At 40.5% G+C, this 17,584-nt stretch overlaps 1 protein-coding gene across 4 annotated transcripts in view; it reads right to left on the reverse strand.

Annotated features, from left to right (window-relative positions):
• The window catches only part of egr2b (early growth response 2b), a 60,040-nt gene that overhangs the window by 2,097 nt on the left and 40,359 nt on the right, over positions 1 to 17,584 (reverse strand). For 2 of the 4 annotated variants that reach the window (XM_037755051.1, XM_037755052.1), the window contains exon 2: positions 297 to 924. In XM_037755051.1, the coding sequence (XP_037610979.1) occupies positions 297 to 453 (157 nt within the window). In that variant the 5' untranslated portion in view covers positions 454 to 924. The remainder of the gene's footprint in view (positions 1 to 296; positions 925 to 17,584) is intronic. The other 2 variants (XM_037755056.1, XM_037755053.1) reach the window with 2 other exon arrangements.

Below are 17,584 nucleotides of genomic sequence, written 5' to 3' on the forward strand. Positions count from 1 at the left end.
TATAATAATATTTGTAATGTAAATGTAATATAACTTATTATTTTAATGGAGCTTCCCAGCAAAAAAGTATTTCACACGTTTGTATATACAACCGGCGAGACAATAAACATGTTGAATCTTGAAAAACTCTCATCATTTATATAATAACCATTTTAACGCACTTTTTTACTATGACAATCAAAGGCAAAATGTGATTGTAAAATGAGTACTGCAACACTCAGCATACAGGCAACTTTTTTTTTTTTATAGATTAATATTTCTTCATACACTCCAAAAAAAAAAAGGTGTCATCTTACCTGCCACATTCATCTGGTCGTAATGAGCTCCTAGATCGCTGTTTGGGAAGATAGCCACAGAGGTGGAGCCCACCATGTCATCCACCGAGTACACGCTGTCTGGATGCACGAATCCTCCGAGATTCACCGGCACCTTCTCCAGAGTTTTCGCCGTCATTGTGGATGAAAAGAAAAAAAACACACTACCGCGTCTTCTTGCTCTCTTTTTCGCTCTTGTCTTTGCTGCTCACCTTAAAACACTTTATAATAACAATGAACAATGTGTAACCACCGCATGTCTTTCTGTTTCTGTCACCGGGTGTGAGAGGATGAGCTCGTTGCGTCTCTGTTTGCGCTTCATGCGCTCCTGGATGAGAGAAAGTCAACACACTGCGTTAAAAGTAACTCTCTTTGGGAACTGGCGGCCCTGGCGCTAGTATGTTTATATGGGGGACCTTTTGGATACGTCATTACCCATATATGGAAGTGGGAGGAGTCGAGGGAGAGGCGCTGCCGACGCTGATTGGCTGAGAGGCTCCGTGACGATTTTCTAAAGGGAATCACTTGTGAATGGAGAACCCACTGCTGCTGCTGCAGGAGATAAAAAAAACGCACCTTTTTTTCCACTCGCTGCAAACCTAGAGATAAACTGCCACAAAACAAACACAACAATGATATATACCACAAAATGAGCAAACACAGCTATAATTTACTTTAAATATTATACATATTTTTTTGTCCATGTATACTCTGGTGTATATCCTCCTGGAAACCGAGTTAAAACAAAGTGTCTTCCAATTCCTTTTTTTGTTGTGATTTCCTTCCTATTTAGGGTTAAAAACGAAAATCTTAACAATTCAGGCTTGTTAAATTTTATTTTTATTGTCCACTGTAGTGGATTACAGGACTATTTCAGTGTGAAAAGAAAAAAAATGAACAGATTATGGCTGTAGAGTGATATTAAACCAAGAATACATTCAAATTGATTAAAAAAAAAAACACACATGCCATATCACTGGAAAGCCTAGGATGTCCTCTTAACAATACAAAAGGGGTTGATAGAGTAGGTCAAAAGAGTAAGAGGATATGCATGTGGACACAATTTCCACTACAGAGGACACATGTCAATGGGCTGGGTCTCAGGAGGAGAATTTGATGTAATCGAGTTGTGATATCAAAAGAGGAATTCCGGTTGAGCTTCTTGAACCCATAAAAGGTTGAATCCGGTTAAGCAGGGGAACATCCCCTTATACTCCATATTTGGGTTTCGATTCCGGAATATGATCATCGGAAAGTGACGAGTTTAGCCGAGCGGAGAGAGAAAGATAGAGAGAGAGACCCTGGTATAACCACAGTCAAATGAGACGGACAGAGGAGCGGAATTTACTCCTTTGGGTGCGATAGATAGATAGATAGAGAGAGAGAGACACAGAGAGAGAGAGAGAGAGAGAGAGAGAGAGAGAGAGAGAGAGAGAGAGGCTGCTGGGCTCGGAAACTCGTGTCAGTCTCATTTGACTATGCTCTAGGAAAGAATAGACTGACGAGTTAAATATAGTCACTTAGAGATATATTTGCAGTCAGTGAAAGGAAAACATTTGTACATTGTATGGAGGCGGTGGTGGTGGTGGGCCATGTGTGAAATAAACAAAAATGAATTGTGAAGGTGACAGGGGTCTACAGGAGGGGGTCTCAAACTTTTTGGTGTCAGGAAAAATAAAATTGTCCCTATTAATCGTAACACCGATTAAGCATTATGCTTACCACCATTTTTACTCTTAAGTGAACTATTTGTATCCTAAAACTTTTTCAACCTACTTCACCTTGTTTCATAGTGATAAACAGAAACACATTTCAGTTTGAATCATGTTAAGATAAAATAAAATGATCCTTTATTCGTCCCACAGTGAGGAAATTTGCAATGTTATTGAATGTTAATACCACTTATATACCTTTTAAACAGAGGGTGATTTTATTCAGGTTGCATTTGGACTCAACTTTGACAGCATTTATAGCCTTCAGTTCAAGTATTAGATCTTAAAAGCTGGACTGATACTGATGCCGGTATCGGAAATGCATCCGATACTGCCCAAAATTCGGGATTCGGTATCGGCAAGTATACACCAGTCTATGTACCGAACCGATAACGTGATTTATTAACCCAGAAAAAAATGAATACAATAATAATAATAATAATGTATTTTTTTATCACGCTGGTATCGGATCGGTAGTCAGTATTGGCAGAGTATCGGTAAGGAAAAAATGGTATCGGAACAGCTCTATTAAAAGCTTTCAGATAATTAGCAGTAAAGCAAGACATATAGTGCTAAATCCAGATCTTTATAATTACAAGTCTAAACCTCACTTTCAGTAAGTGCTTCAACTTCAAAATAATGAACTTATTGCTGTTTGTCACAATCATATCAGTTTCTATTGGCCCAAAGTAAAGAACATAATATGCTTGTTTTATTGGCGCAAATTGTCCCCATCTGCATTTTTTAATGATACATCACAATTTCATCATTTATAGCAAATTATTTCCCGGACCCCCTGACAGAGTGCCACGGACCCGGGGTGGTCCCCAAACCTCATTTTGAGAAACACTGGTCTACATAAACGAGGACAGATTGGGTTTCTTTCTGACTAAATTTATTATCCATCATCATGGTGTTGTTTGATCATAATATGTTATAACGGGTCAACAAATGGTGATTCCCTTTTTATATGCCGCTATTGCTTATAATCTAATGTTTTCCTCATAGATATTGTGATACACAATTAGTTGAGATGTGTTTATTAGTCCTGAGAGGATAGTGTGCCCTCCTGTGGCCTCATTGGGAATTGTGCCTCTCTCTCTCTCTCTCTCTTTCTCTTTCTCTCTCTACCTCTCTTCCTCGTCCTGCTCTGTTTGATCTGGTGAAAGTCCCTCCGTGGGTGGAGAAAGTTGACAGACAGAAAACAGATAATACTGGGCACCTTGGGTGGAATATAGTTTCCATGTTGTGTGTGTGTGTTTATGTCGTTGCACAGCCGCATCACACAATCACCCCTGTCTTGTTGTGATCTAAATATAGGTTTATTACCGAGGTTAGGGTGCGAGACTTTTGAAAAGTCAAATGTTCGTTGATAATGTCAGCAGAACCTCTAACTGACCCTGCTGCTATACTGACACTGGATATCACATGAGCAATGGAACTATAATACCGCACATTTTAACAGATTATTACACAATTTCCTGCTTGACATCAGAGGGCGAATGGCTAAAAAAACAACCTTACTATACCACTGGTCCAGATCATAACGCTGAAGCTGGTTGACAAACACTAAATTAGCCAAATATCAGACACCAGGAGACAGAGATATACGCTACTTCATTATCATAATCCTACTATCTGTATTGGAAAAATGACAGTATATTGTAACCAGCAGCATGCTATAGGCATACACACTATCGGTGATGTATATACCTGTAGAGATGTTGTGTTTTGTCTAGGGCTGTCAATTGATTAAAATATTTAATTGTGATTAATCACAAATTAATTGCAAATTTTTTATCTGTTCAAAATGTACCTCAAAGGGAGAATTGTCAAGTATTTAATACTCTTATCAACATGGGAGTGGACAAATGTGCTGCTTTATGCAAATGTATGTATACATTTATTATTGGAAATCAGTTAACAACACAAAACAATGACAGATATTGTCCAGAAACCCTCACAGGTACTGCATTTAGCATAACAAATATGCTCAAATCATAACATGGCAAACTGCAGCCCAACAGGCAACAACAGCTGTCAGTGTGTCAGTGTGCTGACTTGACTATGACTTGCCCCAAACTGCATGTGATTATCATAAAGTGAGCATGTCTGTAAAGGGGAGACTCGTGGGTACCCATAGAACCCATTTTCATTCACATATCTGGAGGTCAGAGGTCAAGGCACCCCTTTGAAAATGGCTATGACAGTTTTTCCTCGCCAAAATTTAGCACAAGTTTGGAGTGTTATTTAGCCTCATTCCTGACAAGCTAGTATGACATGGTTGGTACCAATGGATTCCTTAGATTTTCTAGTTTCATACAATACTAGTATCTTCACAGCTTTAAAACTGAGCCTGCTACAACCTAAGAAATTGCAAGTTGCATTAATGCGTTAAAGAAATTAGTGGCGTTAAAACAAATTTGCTTTAACGTGTTATTATAACTGATTTGTTATGCAATGGTAATGTTATTTCATTGACAAAATATGTAAGGCTATATACAGACAAGAGCTGACATACTGTGAGCAGGAGGCCGACATTTCAAAAGTATCAGTTGATGTATCATCTTGGTATATTTTTCACATCTGAGTTATTCCCTGAGTTATGGCCCCTACGAGTGGCTGTATCCACACAGAACTGTAACCTGCTCTATTGTTTTGGTCTGATATTGCTTTTATTCTTTCTTTTCTCTAATTCTATAACTTTTAGACTTTTTCTTTCTGTGTTTTACTAACACACTAACTTCACCGTTTGGAACTACGGTTTAACTATCACCGTCACTGCTACCACTGTTTGTGTTTCATACTTTGCGTTTGATCCGAATAATACTGAAAATGCTCAAAACGAAAGAAGGGCACTGATAACATCATCAATTCAGCCTGTAGTTCGTGTCTTTACATCTAACATAAGCTGTGACTAATGAGACAACTGTTTAAATAGCTTCAGAGTGTCTCATTCACACACACATCCTTCACATTAATCAGCGCACTAGTCAATAAACCCTGTCAATAGCAGCTCTGTTCATTTAACACATGCGCCGATGCTGTCTGTCTGTGTGTGTGTGCGTGTGTGTGTGTGTGTGTGTGGTGGATAAGAAGTAGAAAAGAAAAGAAAAAGACCAAGAGAGAAAGCTCAGTTGTGTTTCATCCTAGTACAGTGGAGGCTGTGTGAAATAGTTGGGCCCATATTGTGTAAACACAAGCATACCAGAGCATGTTAATACCTGGTGAGCAGGTGTTACAAATGATTGTCCCACACATTTAAAAAGAAAGTAAGGAAAGTCCCATTGTGGGAGAAAACATTACAAGATATTGTCTAATGAATCGCAGTGCCGTGTTTCCAAGTATCGCATTAGTAAAGCTGTATGGAAACGGCAAAATTTCATAAAACTTCCTCAGTTGCACCAAAAAGTTTTTATGCTCGCTTGAGGTGGTTTTTTGCCTTCGTCCAATAAAAAGAGTTGATGCGCTTTATGGGATATGGAAACACCTTTGCAGAATAAGTTCGGACGTCGAGAACATTTAACTCACATAACTGATCAGCTGTTACTGCTGTCGGCGGCATCTCGGATATTCCCATAATAAGATAAGATAAGATAAGATATTCCTTTTTCAGTCCCACAGTGGGGAAATTTGCAGTGTACAGCAGCAAATGGGATAGTGCAGAAACAAGAAGCAGCAGTAAAAACAAAAATCAAGATACAACACAGTGCAAAAAGCAAAACAAAAGCAGACAGACATATAAAATATGAACAATTTAAAGAGATGAAATATAAAAATAGGAACAATATAGACAGTGTTGACTATTAACACAATATGCAAATGCTTGTCTTTGTCTCCTGACAACATGAAACATGACCAATACTAGCTGACATGAAAGAAACAATTAAAACTTGCCCAATTGAAACAAATTTCTGAAGACCTCTCTCCATTTTTCTATCGTACATGGTTAGATAGCAAAGGTTACTTGTTTAGTTTCTGGTTGGCAACTTCTACTCTTGATATATTTCAGTCAGGACCAAAGGGGTGGCCTGTCCGAACAATATTAGCAATCCTCGAGCCACACGGCGAGCATGGCTAAAGATTATCGATCTCAACTAGGGCTGTCAATCAATTCAAATATTTAATCACGATTAATCCCAAATTAATTAATTAAGATGTCTAGCCCACATGTTGAAGTGATCGCAAATTAATTGCACATTTTTTATCTGTTCAAAATGTACCTTAAAAGGGAGATTTGTCAAGTGTTTAATACTATTATCAACATGGGAGTGGGCAAATATGCTGCTTTATGCAAATGTTTGTATATATTTATTATTGGAGATCAATTAACAACACAAAACAATGACAAATATTGTCCAGAAACCCTCAAAGGTACTGCATTTAGCATAAACAATATGATCAAATCATAACATGGCAAAATGCAGCCCAACAGGCAACAACAGCTGTCAGTGTGTCAGTGTGCTGACTTGACTATGACTTGCCCCAAACTGCATGTGATTATCATAAAGTGGGCATGTCTGTAAAGGGGAGACTCGTGGGTACCTATAGAACCCATTTTCATTCACATATCTTGAAGTCAGAGGTCAAGGGACCCCTTTGAAAAAGGCTGTGACAGTTATTCATTTGTTTTTAGCGTAAGTTTGGAGCGTTATTTAGCCTCCTTCGCAACAAGCTAGTATGACATGGTTGGTACCAATGGATTCCTTGGTTTTTTTTGTTTAATATGATACCACTATCTCAGCTCTAAAAAATGTAAAACTGAGCTCGCTGCAACCTAATGCGTTAAAGAAAGTAGTAGCATTAAAATGAATTTGCATTAATGCATTATTATCACGTTAACTTTGACCGTCCTAATATCAACATAAGCAAGACTTTCTTCTCCTGATAACTTCCTATCGTGGGAGTCTGATGTGACAGTCATCTGTAATTATCAGACGTCATCACTTACATTTGACATTAACCCATAACAGTTATTGTAACCTACTGCAGCAGCAACCCAGGGAAAATCCCTGTACTGTCCCTGAAATATATCTACAGTACTGTGACTGATAGTGTGCCTGTGGTTGATCAAGATAAACAGAAGGCACTTTTACTTAATAATGTTATAATATGAGGTCTACTAGAGAGACTGATGGTGTGCCTGTGTCAACAGTAAGTTTACAGTAGCAACCCTAAATTAGATACTGTCAAATTTCTTTAGTTGAGATGTTTGTACATCCTGATTAGAGTCCACCTGTGCTCAGTTCAACTGATTGGACATGATTTGGAAAGACACAAACTTGTCCACTGTATATAAGTTCTCACAGATAATATATCAGAGTTAAAACAAACAAACCGTGAGGTGGAAGGAACTCCCTTCAGAGCTCAGAGACAGGATTGTGTCGAGGCACAGATCTGGGGAAGGCTACAAAAACATTTCTGCTGCATTGAAGGTTCCCAAGAGCACAGTGGCCTCTGCAGTTCTTAAATGGTATAAAGTATAAAGCATGTATATGATGAATATGATGTACTGGATTTCTGACCTGAGGAAGATTGCCAATGGCACCAGCTAATAGGGATTTTTTTAAATAAATAAATAAATGGAAGAAGTTTGAAACAACCAGGACTCTTCCTAGAGCTGGCTGCCCGGCCAAACTGAGCAATCAGAGGAAAAGGGCCTTGTTAAGAGGTGACCAAGAACCCGATGGTCATTCTGGCTGAGCTCCAGAGATCCTGGGTGGAGAAGGACAACCATCACTGCAACACTCCAGCGATCTGGGCTTTATGGCCCTTTATGAGTGGCCAGACAGAAGCCTCTCCTCCGACTGATTTTAGACCACCAGATCAGAATCTATTCCATTTTATCTAATGATCACTAGAAGACAGTTTGAGTCACGTTTAATTCACAAAATCAATCATTTGTAATCAAGAAATCTCAAGAAAACAAAGCCTTTATCGACGCCACAGCATAATTATGTCATTATCAGGTCATAACATTAAATTATGACCTATCTGGCCTTCCGTACAAAACAGAATCTAGGCTGTATTCCAGTGATTTTTATAAAGTTGGAAATTCAACTTCCTGCAAGTTAAAATTCATCGACTAGGAAAAAGGCATTCGACAGTGTGGAAAGAGAGACCCTATGGAAGCTTCTCCGTCATTACGGAGTGCCGATCAAGCTCGTCAACATCATCAGGAACTCGAACAAGGGAATGACCTGTAAAGTAGTCCATGGAGGTCATCTCACATCTGCCTTTGAAGTGAGGACCGGAGTCAGACAGGGGTGTCTACTGTCCCCCTTCCTATTTCTACTGGTGATAGACTGGATCGTGGTGACATCCACAGCACGAAAGCGAAATGGAATCTAGTGGACACCTCGGACACAACTCGATGACTTAGACTTTGCAGATGAACCTGGCACTATACTATCGCACACTCAACAACAAATCAGGCTATTTAACACCGATGTAAAAATCTGTGTTATTGTATGGATCAGAGACATTGGAGAACAACTGTGATGACCACCAAGAAAGTGCCGAAATTCGTCAACACATATTTGAGAAGGATTCTCCAGATTCGATGGCCTGACACCATGAACAACAACAAGCTTTGGCAGAAAACTTATACCAACTTCCTGCAGATGAAGAGATCCCCAAAAAGACGCTGGAGATGGATAGGTCACACACTCTGTAAGCCTACAACAAACAACACCAGGCCAGCTTTATCCTGGAACCCGCAAGGAAAAAGGAAAAGAGGAAAGCCAAAGAACACCTGGCGCCGAGACCTCGAAGCAGAAACCAAAAGAACAGACTACACTTGGAACCAGCTGGAGAGAAAGGCCCAGGATGGAGATGGGTGGAGAAGCCTTGTTGACGGCCTATTCCCCAAGAGGGGTAAAAGGCCAAAGTAAGTAAGTAAGCAAGTTAAAATACAATAGAACAGCTCTTTGGTCTGGAATCTAAAGCTGTGGACCCAGTGGAGACATACTATATGTTTCTGACAATCATGGTTGTCTTCCTCAAGATACAAGTTCACTTACAAGCATTCCCGATTCAGGTTATACCACTGCCATGAGTAACAGTGAATATACAATTTTTTTCCTTGTCTGTTTTAATTGTCACAGACATCAAGAAAAAAACCCACACTGGATACAGTTTGCTTTTTGTAGCCCACATACTTTCTCTGTGTGGGAGTAGAGCACAACTGTGGGAGTGTGCATGTAAATATGTTTGTGTTAATGTGTGTTAGTGGGGTGGAGAGAGACGATGAGTGTGCAACTGTCAAAGTGAGAAAGCTAATTTGGTTTGAATTGAAATCCGAGCCATCTTCGAGAGACAGATCAACAAACAACAGCGGCTGCCCCCACATATAGGCTACACCGTTGACTTTCACTGCCCATATATGGAGCACTGAAAGGCTTGTTGAGGACTTTCAGTGCCCCACTTATAATGTCATATTAAATATCAGACATCAGCCAGCCAGTACGATTGTGAGTATGTTCCTCCTTAAACAAAAATAAAATAAAATATTCAATACACGTGAAATTGGACCTTATTAACAATCATAGCAACATTATGTATGACTTGGTCTAAACCCCTGAAAGTCTTAGTCTTGTCTCGGTCTCATTGCACTCTGGTCTTGGTAATGACTTGTCTCGGTTTAGGCGATATTGACTACAAACATTGAACAAAAGAACATCAAACATACTTCACTATTGGAGGAAAACACTAATAATCTTACCATAAATTATCAGGGCACATGATCATAAGTATATATAGTTACACATTAAAAACATTGCTTTGTCAATTTACTAACAGCAACTCAAACAACAAGATCAAAATGCCAAGCCATTTTCCATATATTGAAATGTTCTTACATTTAACATTAATGTATTTATATTTGAACTGACATATTTATCTAGAATTCTTTAACTATTCTGAACTCTAACGGTGTTTTCGATGTTCACATTGCCTCTCCTCAGTTAACCACATGCACCATTGTGGGGACCAACGCCTCAAACGTTTTCTCTGTATTTTGGTGGATAACACCTCACCCACATCACTCCTACCCAACTCCCATTGTTCCTGCCGCGTGATACATACTGTCTAATAAAGCAACAATAGAAAAACACGAAAATACATCCCACAATCAACCTCTCATCCAGCAATAGCCAACATTAATCCCAAGTGAAACAATAAAATCTTCTCTTGACATACATGTACAATAGAAAATTCATCCTTTCAGAGGATATTTTTTAGTAAAAAGCATGTATTTGTAGAGATGTTTTGTCAAGGATTACCCACACTGATTTTAAAATGTCTATGACTCCATAACTTTAAACTCTTACAGGGTCAAAACTGCTTTATATGACGTTTGTGTTTCACATCCATCAAGTATTAGAAAGGTGTGCAGAATAGTAGTAAAACTTGGTGAGGCCAATGGAAAGATACAGCGGTTCCACATTTTGGGAAATACACTTATTCACTTTCTTTCTGAGAGTGAGATGAGAAGATCAATAGCCTGGCTTTGTCCAAAGTTAAAAAATACACCTACCAACACCTCCACGCGTTACATGATGTTCCATCGTGCCTTTAGAGTGGACCAACACCAAAACCTGTGCACACAGACCTGGTCCGACAACCATTGTTATAGCCGGAGACACAGCGCTGTTCTTTGTCAAGAAATAGTTACGTTTCATAATTACGTTTCATATCAGCCTTGTATCTCTCTTGCAGAAACGTAATGCCACAACATAACAACATAACAACATAACATAACAACTGTAACAATACAACGAAACCACTAGAGTTAGGTTTAGGAAAGAACTACATGGTTGGGATTAAAACTGCTACGTTTGTACAGTGAAAATGACATGAACAAACAGCTGATTGTAACGTGACGCACGGAACACGAACACCAGCCTCCTGGATGAAAGTCTTGTGTATGTTGGGTCCATCCAACTCCCCTTCCGCCCGCCCAGTGTGTCTCTTTTCGCTCTTTAAACTATGTCACTTGCTGTGACTGAATTGAAAAACGTTGATGTCCAACGTATCCCTGGTTTCCTGAAATGTACAATGCCAATATTTTTTTCCTGGCGACTGGGTTGATTTTTTTAACTTTGGACAGAGCCAGGCTAGCTGTTTCCCCCCTGCTTCCAGTCTTTATGCTAAACTAGGCTAATCCCGTCCTGATTCCAGCTCTGAACTTAACACACAGACATGAGATTGATATCCATCTTCTCAGTTTACTCTTGGAAAGAAGAAAAAAACCTGGACTATTCCTTGAGAAATATCCACAATACAGTAGGAAAATATAGCCTACCATTGCTGGGAAATATATGCAATATAAGTGAATATTTAAACGGACACTTAAACTTTATTATGTCATCATATACATACAGGTACATACATGAAATTTGACCTCTGCATGTAACCCATCTTAAGGAGCAGTGGGCTGCTCAAAAGCACCCGGAGAGCACTTTGGCTTCAGTGTCTCTTATGTATTCTATTTCTTTTCTGTCCTCTGTTAAGTGTATCTTTCTTATCTCTTATGACGCTACTTTTGTTCAATCTGGACAGACCCTTGGATACAAATTCAAAGCCACAGTACATCACACAGCACTGATCTTGAAACAGAGCTGACACTTTGATCCAGTGCTGCTTTTACGGTGAGCAGCAGGTCCTTCAATGTCCTGCTCAAAGACACTTCAACAGGACAGTCTTTCTAACCGTCACACCAGTGCCCAGCGGAAAACACACACACACACTCATGCCATTTTTCTTGAGGTGGAAGATCATTACCCCTAAATTCGGAAAAAGTCACCGCTCTTAAATCCATAATTCTTTCTTTTAAAGCAGCTTTCCTGCCACCATGACTGTTAGCTTTGTTGCATCGCAGACTGACAGCTTTCATCGCTCGCAGTGTGAAACATGAAAGCGAGTGGAAACGCTCTGATATCAGTCCAAGATAGGAGGAGAAGAAAAGAAAGAGAGAAACAGAGAAATGGATAAAAGAAGAGCTGCAGAGTGGGAAACCTCTGTCATACAGAGACAGGCCTTGTTTCAGACGGCCTCAACAGCAGCTTTGTGGGGGGTAAACCTGTCATACTTTCATACTGTAACGGATATTGCTGTACATTGGATGCAAAAGCTGTTGTATTATCTACGAAATAGCTCCAACACATACCATTTCATCGCACAAATTGTCCTTTTTAGATTTCTGTTAATGTAAAACAAACAAGATGCCATTTTTGGATTACCAATCTGCCAAAATGGGGATAGCCAGAGCCACCCACTTTGAGCTTCACTACGGCTCTTCAGAAACCTGTGGGTGACGTCAAGGAGACTACATCCATACAGTTTATGCTTCCAACAAGAGGCCAAAGGAAAACAACAGTCACGACAGAAAGAAATCTTATCACGGCCAGTATGGACGAATGATTAAAACGACCAATAATTTGTTTTTTAACTTACATATGAGATATTGTGATGCTCAATTTAGCAATTCTGTATTCATGATAAACATCAATATGACAATATTTTTAACATGAAATTTGAGGGGCCTCGTGGTCATTTCAACAGATCGTACTGTCCTCCTACATGCAGCCCTCTGTAACCGTTTCTGTTGAAAAACCGGTGCAGCAGGGGTTCACCATAACTCATGCATAGCCCACAAGTAGAGGTTCACCACAAGAACACATACACAAGCACAAACACACAATCAAATACACGCGATCCATGACTTCCTTTTTCTTCATTTTCTTTCATTCTGTTCAGTCCTGTTTATTCAATCTAAAATATTTATGTACATACGATACATCAAACACCCAAAAATGATGAGCTCAGCAGGTGTTTTCAGTCCGTTTTTATGTCCTCTTTGTAAATGGTGTCAGTATACAGGCTGCATGTGTGTATGCAGACAGTAGAGCCTCCCACCCCGCTAATACAAACATGTGGCCGCCCCTGTAAAGTTCCAGAGTGAAGTGTCATAGCTGTACGTGTACAGTCATCGTCCCCGTCACCATCCACCTCTGCTCACACTACACTGCAGTGCTGCTGTGGTCTGACTGATCTGAAATCACACTGCACAGCACCGTTCCACTGTGGAAACACTGCCGTCTCCAATGCTGAGTTCACTTTTTGGTCCTATTTCTGTCTCTTTATGTCTTTCTGTAACTTCTCCGGTACCTGGAGTCACATTTTTCCTCTTTTAGTAGAGCCTAGCCACTCCCACATACGATGTTACAAATGATGTTAACGCTCCATCAAACTCCCAGTAAGAAAGCAAACTAAGGGCCCGGTCACATGAGCATTTTTTAACAGCAACATTCTGGACCAAACTCAGTTCATTTCAATTTCTGCAATCAGTGGATTCACTTGAAATCTGTGTGGATCTTTCACATACAGTTCAAAATGGTGAACTTTGAGATGCGAATTTGCTCCATTGACCAACTGCAAACCGTCTGGACGTTGCTGACCTATGAGGAAACCAACTCCCATAGGTACAGTGCAAGCCCCCAGGGAAGAGCGTCGGGCTTTGAAGCAAATTTTCCTAGTGGCCAAACGGCGGTACTAGAACTTCTATGTCCGTCACATGATGCCATTGGGGAAGAGACGTCTGTACCTCAGCGGATCATTTTTTTTTTAGGTGAATCAACTTCCCAGTATGAACACTTGAATAGCCCTTATTGAAATCATTAGGTCCTACAAGTTGTAAAATGCACTAATAGCTGAATCCAGAGTTATTTCCCTTCCTCCGTTCATGTGAATGACCTCCAGACCGAGGCTGGACCACAGGCTGGGAGGAGGAGTTAAAGGAAACGCTACTACGCCTGCTCTATGGGCCCAATAGATGCCGAAGATCGCCAAATAATCCAGGTACTTTATCACTCAACCGTCGAGCAATTTTGGCTTCATGCACCACTGAGCGACTGTCATAGGAATGAACAGGCGCCCGCCTCCAACACTGTATCCAGTTCTCTTTGTCTCAGTTTGACAACGAGGAGGAGTACAGAGCCCTGGTGGAGAACTTCATAGGGTGGTGTGATAACAATCACCTCCAGCTCAACATTGGAAAGACCAAGGAGCTGGTGGTGGACTTCCGGCGGAGCACGAGGCCCCCAACTCCCATCACCATCCGAGGGGAGGAGGTGGAGGTGGTGGACACCTACAAGTTCCTGGGAGTACATATGAACAGTAGACTGGACTGGACTGATAACACCGAGGCCCTCTACAGGAAGGGACAGAGCAAACTGTTCTTCCTGAGGAGGCTCAGGTCTTTTAATGTATGCAATAGGCTGCTGCAGATGTTTTACCAGTCTGTAGTAGCCAGTGTTCTCTTTTTTGCTGTGGTATGTTGGGGGGGTAACATGAACACAAGGGATGCCAACAGACTGAACAGGCTGGTGAGGAAGGCTGGCTCTGTGGTTGGATCTGAGCTGGACGGTCTGGAGGTGGTGGCAGAGGGCAGGATGAGGAGGAAGCTGGACGCTATCCTGGAAAACCCCTTCCACCCCCTCCATGATGAGCTAGTCAAGATGAGGAGCACCTTCAGCCACAGACTCATCCCTCCTCGGCACAACACAAAGCGCCTGGGTCAGTCCTTCATGCTGGTAGCCATCAGGCTCCACAACCAAGGCTGACCCCCTTATGACAACTATTAGGACTTTTAAGAAATTTAAACATGCACTATCTGGCGCACTTTACACTCACTTTACACTATACATCCTATATACCACTTTATTGCTGACTGCACATATGTACATATTACATTTATTTATTTATTGTACATACATTTATTTATTGACGGACTGTACACACTATGTTCACCCATTCACTCTGTATCTTTTATATCTCTATTATTGTCTTTAGAATGTTTGTATACCTTTACCTCTCCTGTGATTCACTCTGTTTGCTGATGTTGCTGCTTTGACACCTGAATTTCCCTCCGGGGATTAATAAAGGTCCATCTTATCTTATCTTATCTTATCTTATACATCCCTGGTACAGCACTGTGTTGGGAGATGATTTTGACATAGTGGCCACAGTCTGAATTGCAGGTCGTGGGATGCCCACTGGCGTCACAATCACTCCAACATGACTCTTTCTAGTATCAAAATTTGAGCCATAAGATTCAATAAAAAAAATAATAAGTCTTGAAGCGCTGTGTCTATAAATTATCTAATACTATTTACTATTTTGTGCAGGGAGCCAACAGGAAGTCAGCCTGCTCATGCAGAGGAAGTGTGTAATGTGTATGAAACAGGAGTAAAAATGGTACCAATACGTCTCTTAAATAAAATATGTGAACTTCGTATCCAGTTAGCAACCTACAGTAAGTGGCCAACCCTGTCTCCTGTATATGTTTATACACTACTTTACCTACATATTGTTCAGTAGTCGTTGCCTTCGTTGGTTGGGTTGGTTATATTCAGGTATGAGGAGTGAGATTGGTTATGGTAAGAATATCAGGGTAAGCCAATCAGAGGCAGAGAAGGGCGGCTGATGCCTTCGCCATCCTAAGAAAAAAAAAATATCGCTAGCACCACAACTAGTGTTAGTAAGCTTCCAGAAGGATGTGCACATGAATTTCGCTGCACCGGGCGCCATTAACCCCTGAATTCAAATGCTAACCATAAAATAGACACTTCAAATAGTAAGGCCTGGAAAGCATGCCCAAACTCCCCCCTCAAGGGAAACGTTCCTCCCTGCTAATGTATAATCACTGGCAGGATATTTGACGGAGACATTAAACACACATTAATGTGACAGATTGGTCGACAGAGCAGCTAAGGCCACACTGATAGCCCAGTGTCAATGGGAAACCCTTTAAACATTCTTCCAGTGCCTCGACGCAAATAATAATGAGACACACACACACACACACACACACACACACACACACATGCACACTTTAAATATACAGTACATGTACGTACATACATAGTGGAGGTGCATTAGAAGTGATGGCACATTAGCACATTCACACACACACATGCTGTCATGCCGTAATGAAAGCTGTGACTAATGAGGCCGTCCCCCATTTTTACAGGCCATGTTTATTGTGTCCCTCGTCACTAGCTGTAGATCATCTGCTGCCAGATCCTGGAGATGAGCGCTGGCAGGGAAATTAACTGTCTGTTGTCATACTAATTCTCACACACACACACACACACACACACACACTCTTTAAGGTTTATCACATAAGAGTGCCACAAATGAGCAAAGGCTGGATTACTAACTAGGGTAACGGTGTCACACCCACAGTACTGTGTCATCTGGTTTGTGCTGTCTTGAGTCATTTTGTTTTGGAATATGCACCTAAAATAACATTTTAACTGTCTTGATAAGGACTTGAAGATGAGTCTTTATGGTCTATTTGACTCTAAATGGGACCATAATTTACTAAATGAACATCATGCTGTATTGAAGAAGACTTGAAACTAGCGATTGAGACCATAAACTCATGTTTACAATGTTTACTGAGGTAATAAATCAAGTGAGAAGTAGGCTCATTTTCTCAAAAACTTCTATACAATCAGACTTCTTTCAGCGACCAGAGGAGTCGCCCCCTGCTGGCTATTAGAAAGAATGCAAGTTTAAGGCACTTCAGCATTGGCTTCACTTCACAGACTCGGAGATAGCCCACTGCCCAAACCACGATCTTTTCCAAAAACCTAACCAAGTAGTGTTGTTGCCTAAACCTAACCAAGTTGTTTGAAGACGGAAGTTTATTTTGAAAAGACTGTATGCATGCAACAAGCGGAAATTGACACGTGTTGCTGGACATTCCTAGGAGAACACACGAAAAAATGGAGGAATAACTTTGCGTATGAACTGTTGTATGAAGATACGTTGAACATGTTGACAATTCTGTATGATGTCAGGAAAACTTTATAACGTTGATGTCCTGTCTTGATGAGTGTCCCTGTTTTGAAATTTAGTTCCAAGACCATTACTGTTTCAGTATTGTGCTTACATGTTGAAATATTTTATCAAATTACCACACAGCAAACCTGGTACAGTAGTATTCTGCATAGAAAACCTGCCAACAGTGCATAGAGGGTGGGAGAAACAGGCCAACTCTCAGGTTAATCTGACCTTGAGCTCAGCAATTACTTCATCATAACCATAACCCATGGACAAAGATAAGACCCAAGTTGAAGTTTGATCAGATGGAACGTAAAGCAAATTTTCATCTCACGGTATTTGCATGATTTTTTGTTTTGTTTTGTTTTTTTGGGGCACAAACAGCTGATAGACATGTCTGCTGCTGACAGTACAGATGTTTGCTGTAACAACACACATTAAATGTGTGGAGTCTGGCTCTCTATGTGTGACAGCTCAGATTGACTGATTTCAGAACTCACCAGGAACTCCAGTTATTTCTTTTATTTTCCTCCAGACCTTCTCCCTTCTGCTTTCCGTCTAAGTGGCGCCAAACAACCTGGTGGAGATGACTTTGTTTCCTCTTTTGGTTTTGAAATATCACTTTGCATTGCTAAGACCTCCACTGGTCCCAGGATGTAACCATACAGATAGGTACTGGTAATCTGTGCTCTACAACCTCATTTGTTG

The sequence above is a fragment of the Sebastes umbrosus genome, chromosome 20, assembly GCF_015220745.1.
Source record: "Sebastes umbrosus isolate fSebUmb1 chromosome 20, fSebUmb1.pri, whole genome shotgun sequence".
Taxonomy (NCBI): Eukaryota; Metazoa; Chordata; class Actinopteri; order Perciformes; family Sebastidae; genus Sebastes; species Sebastes umbrosus.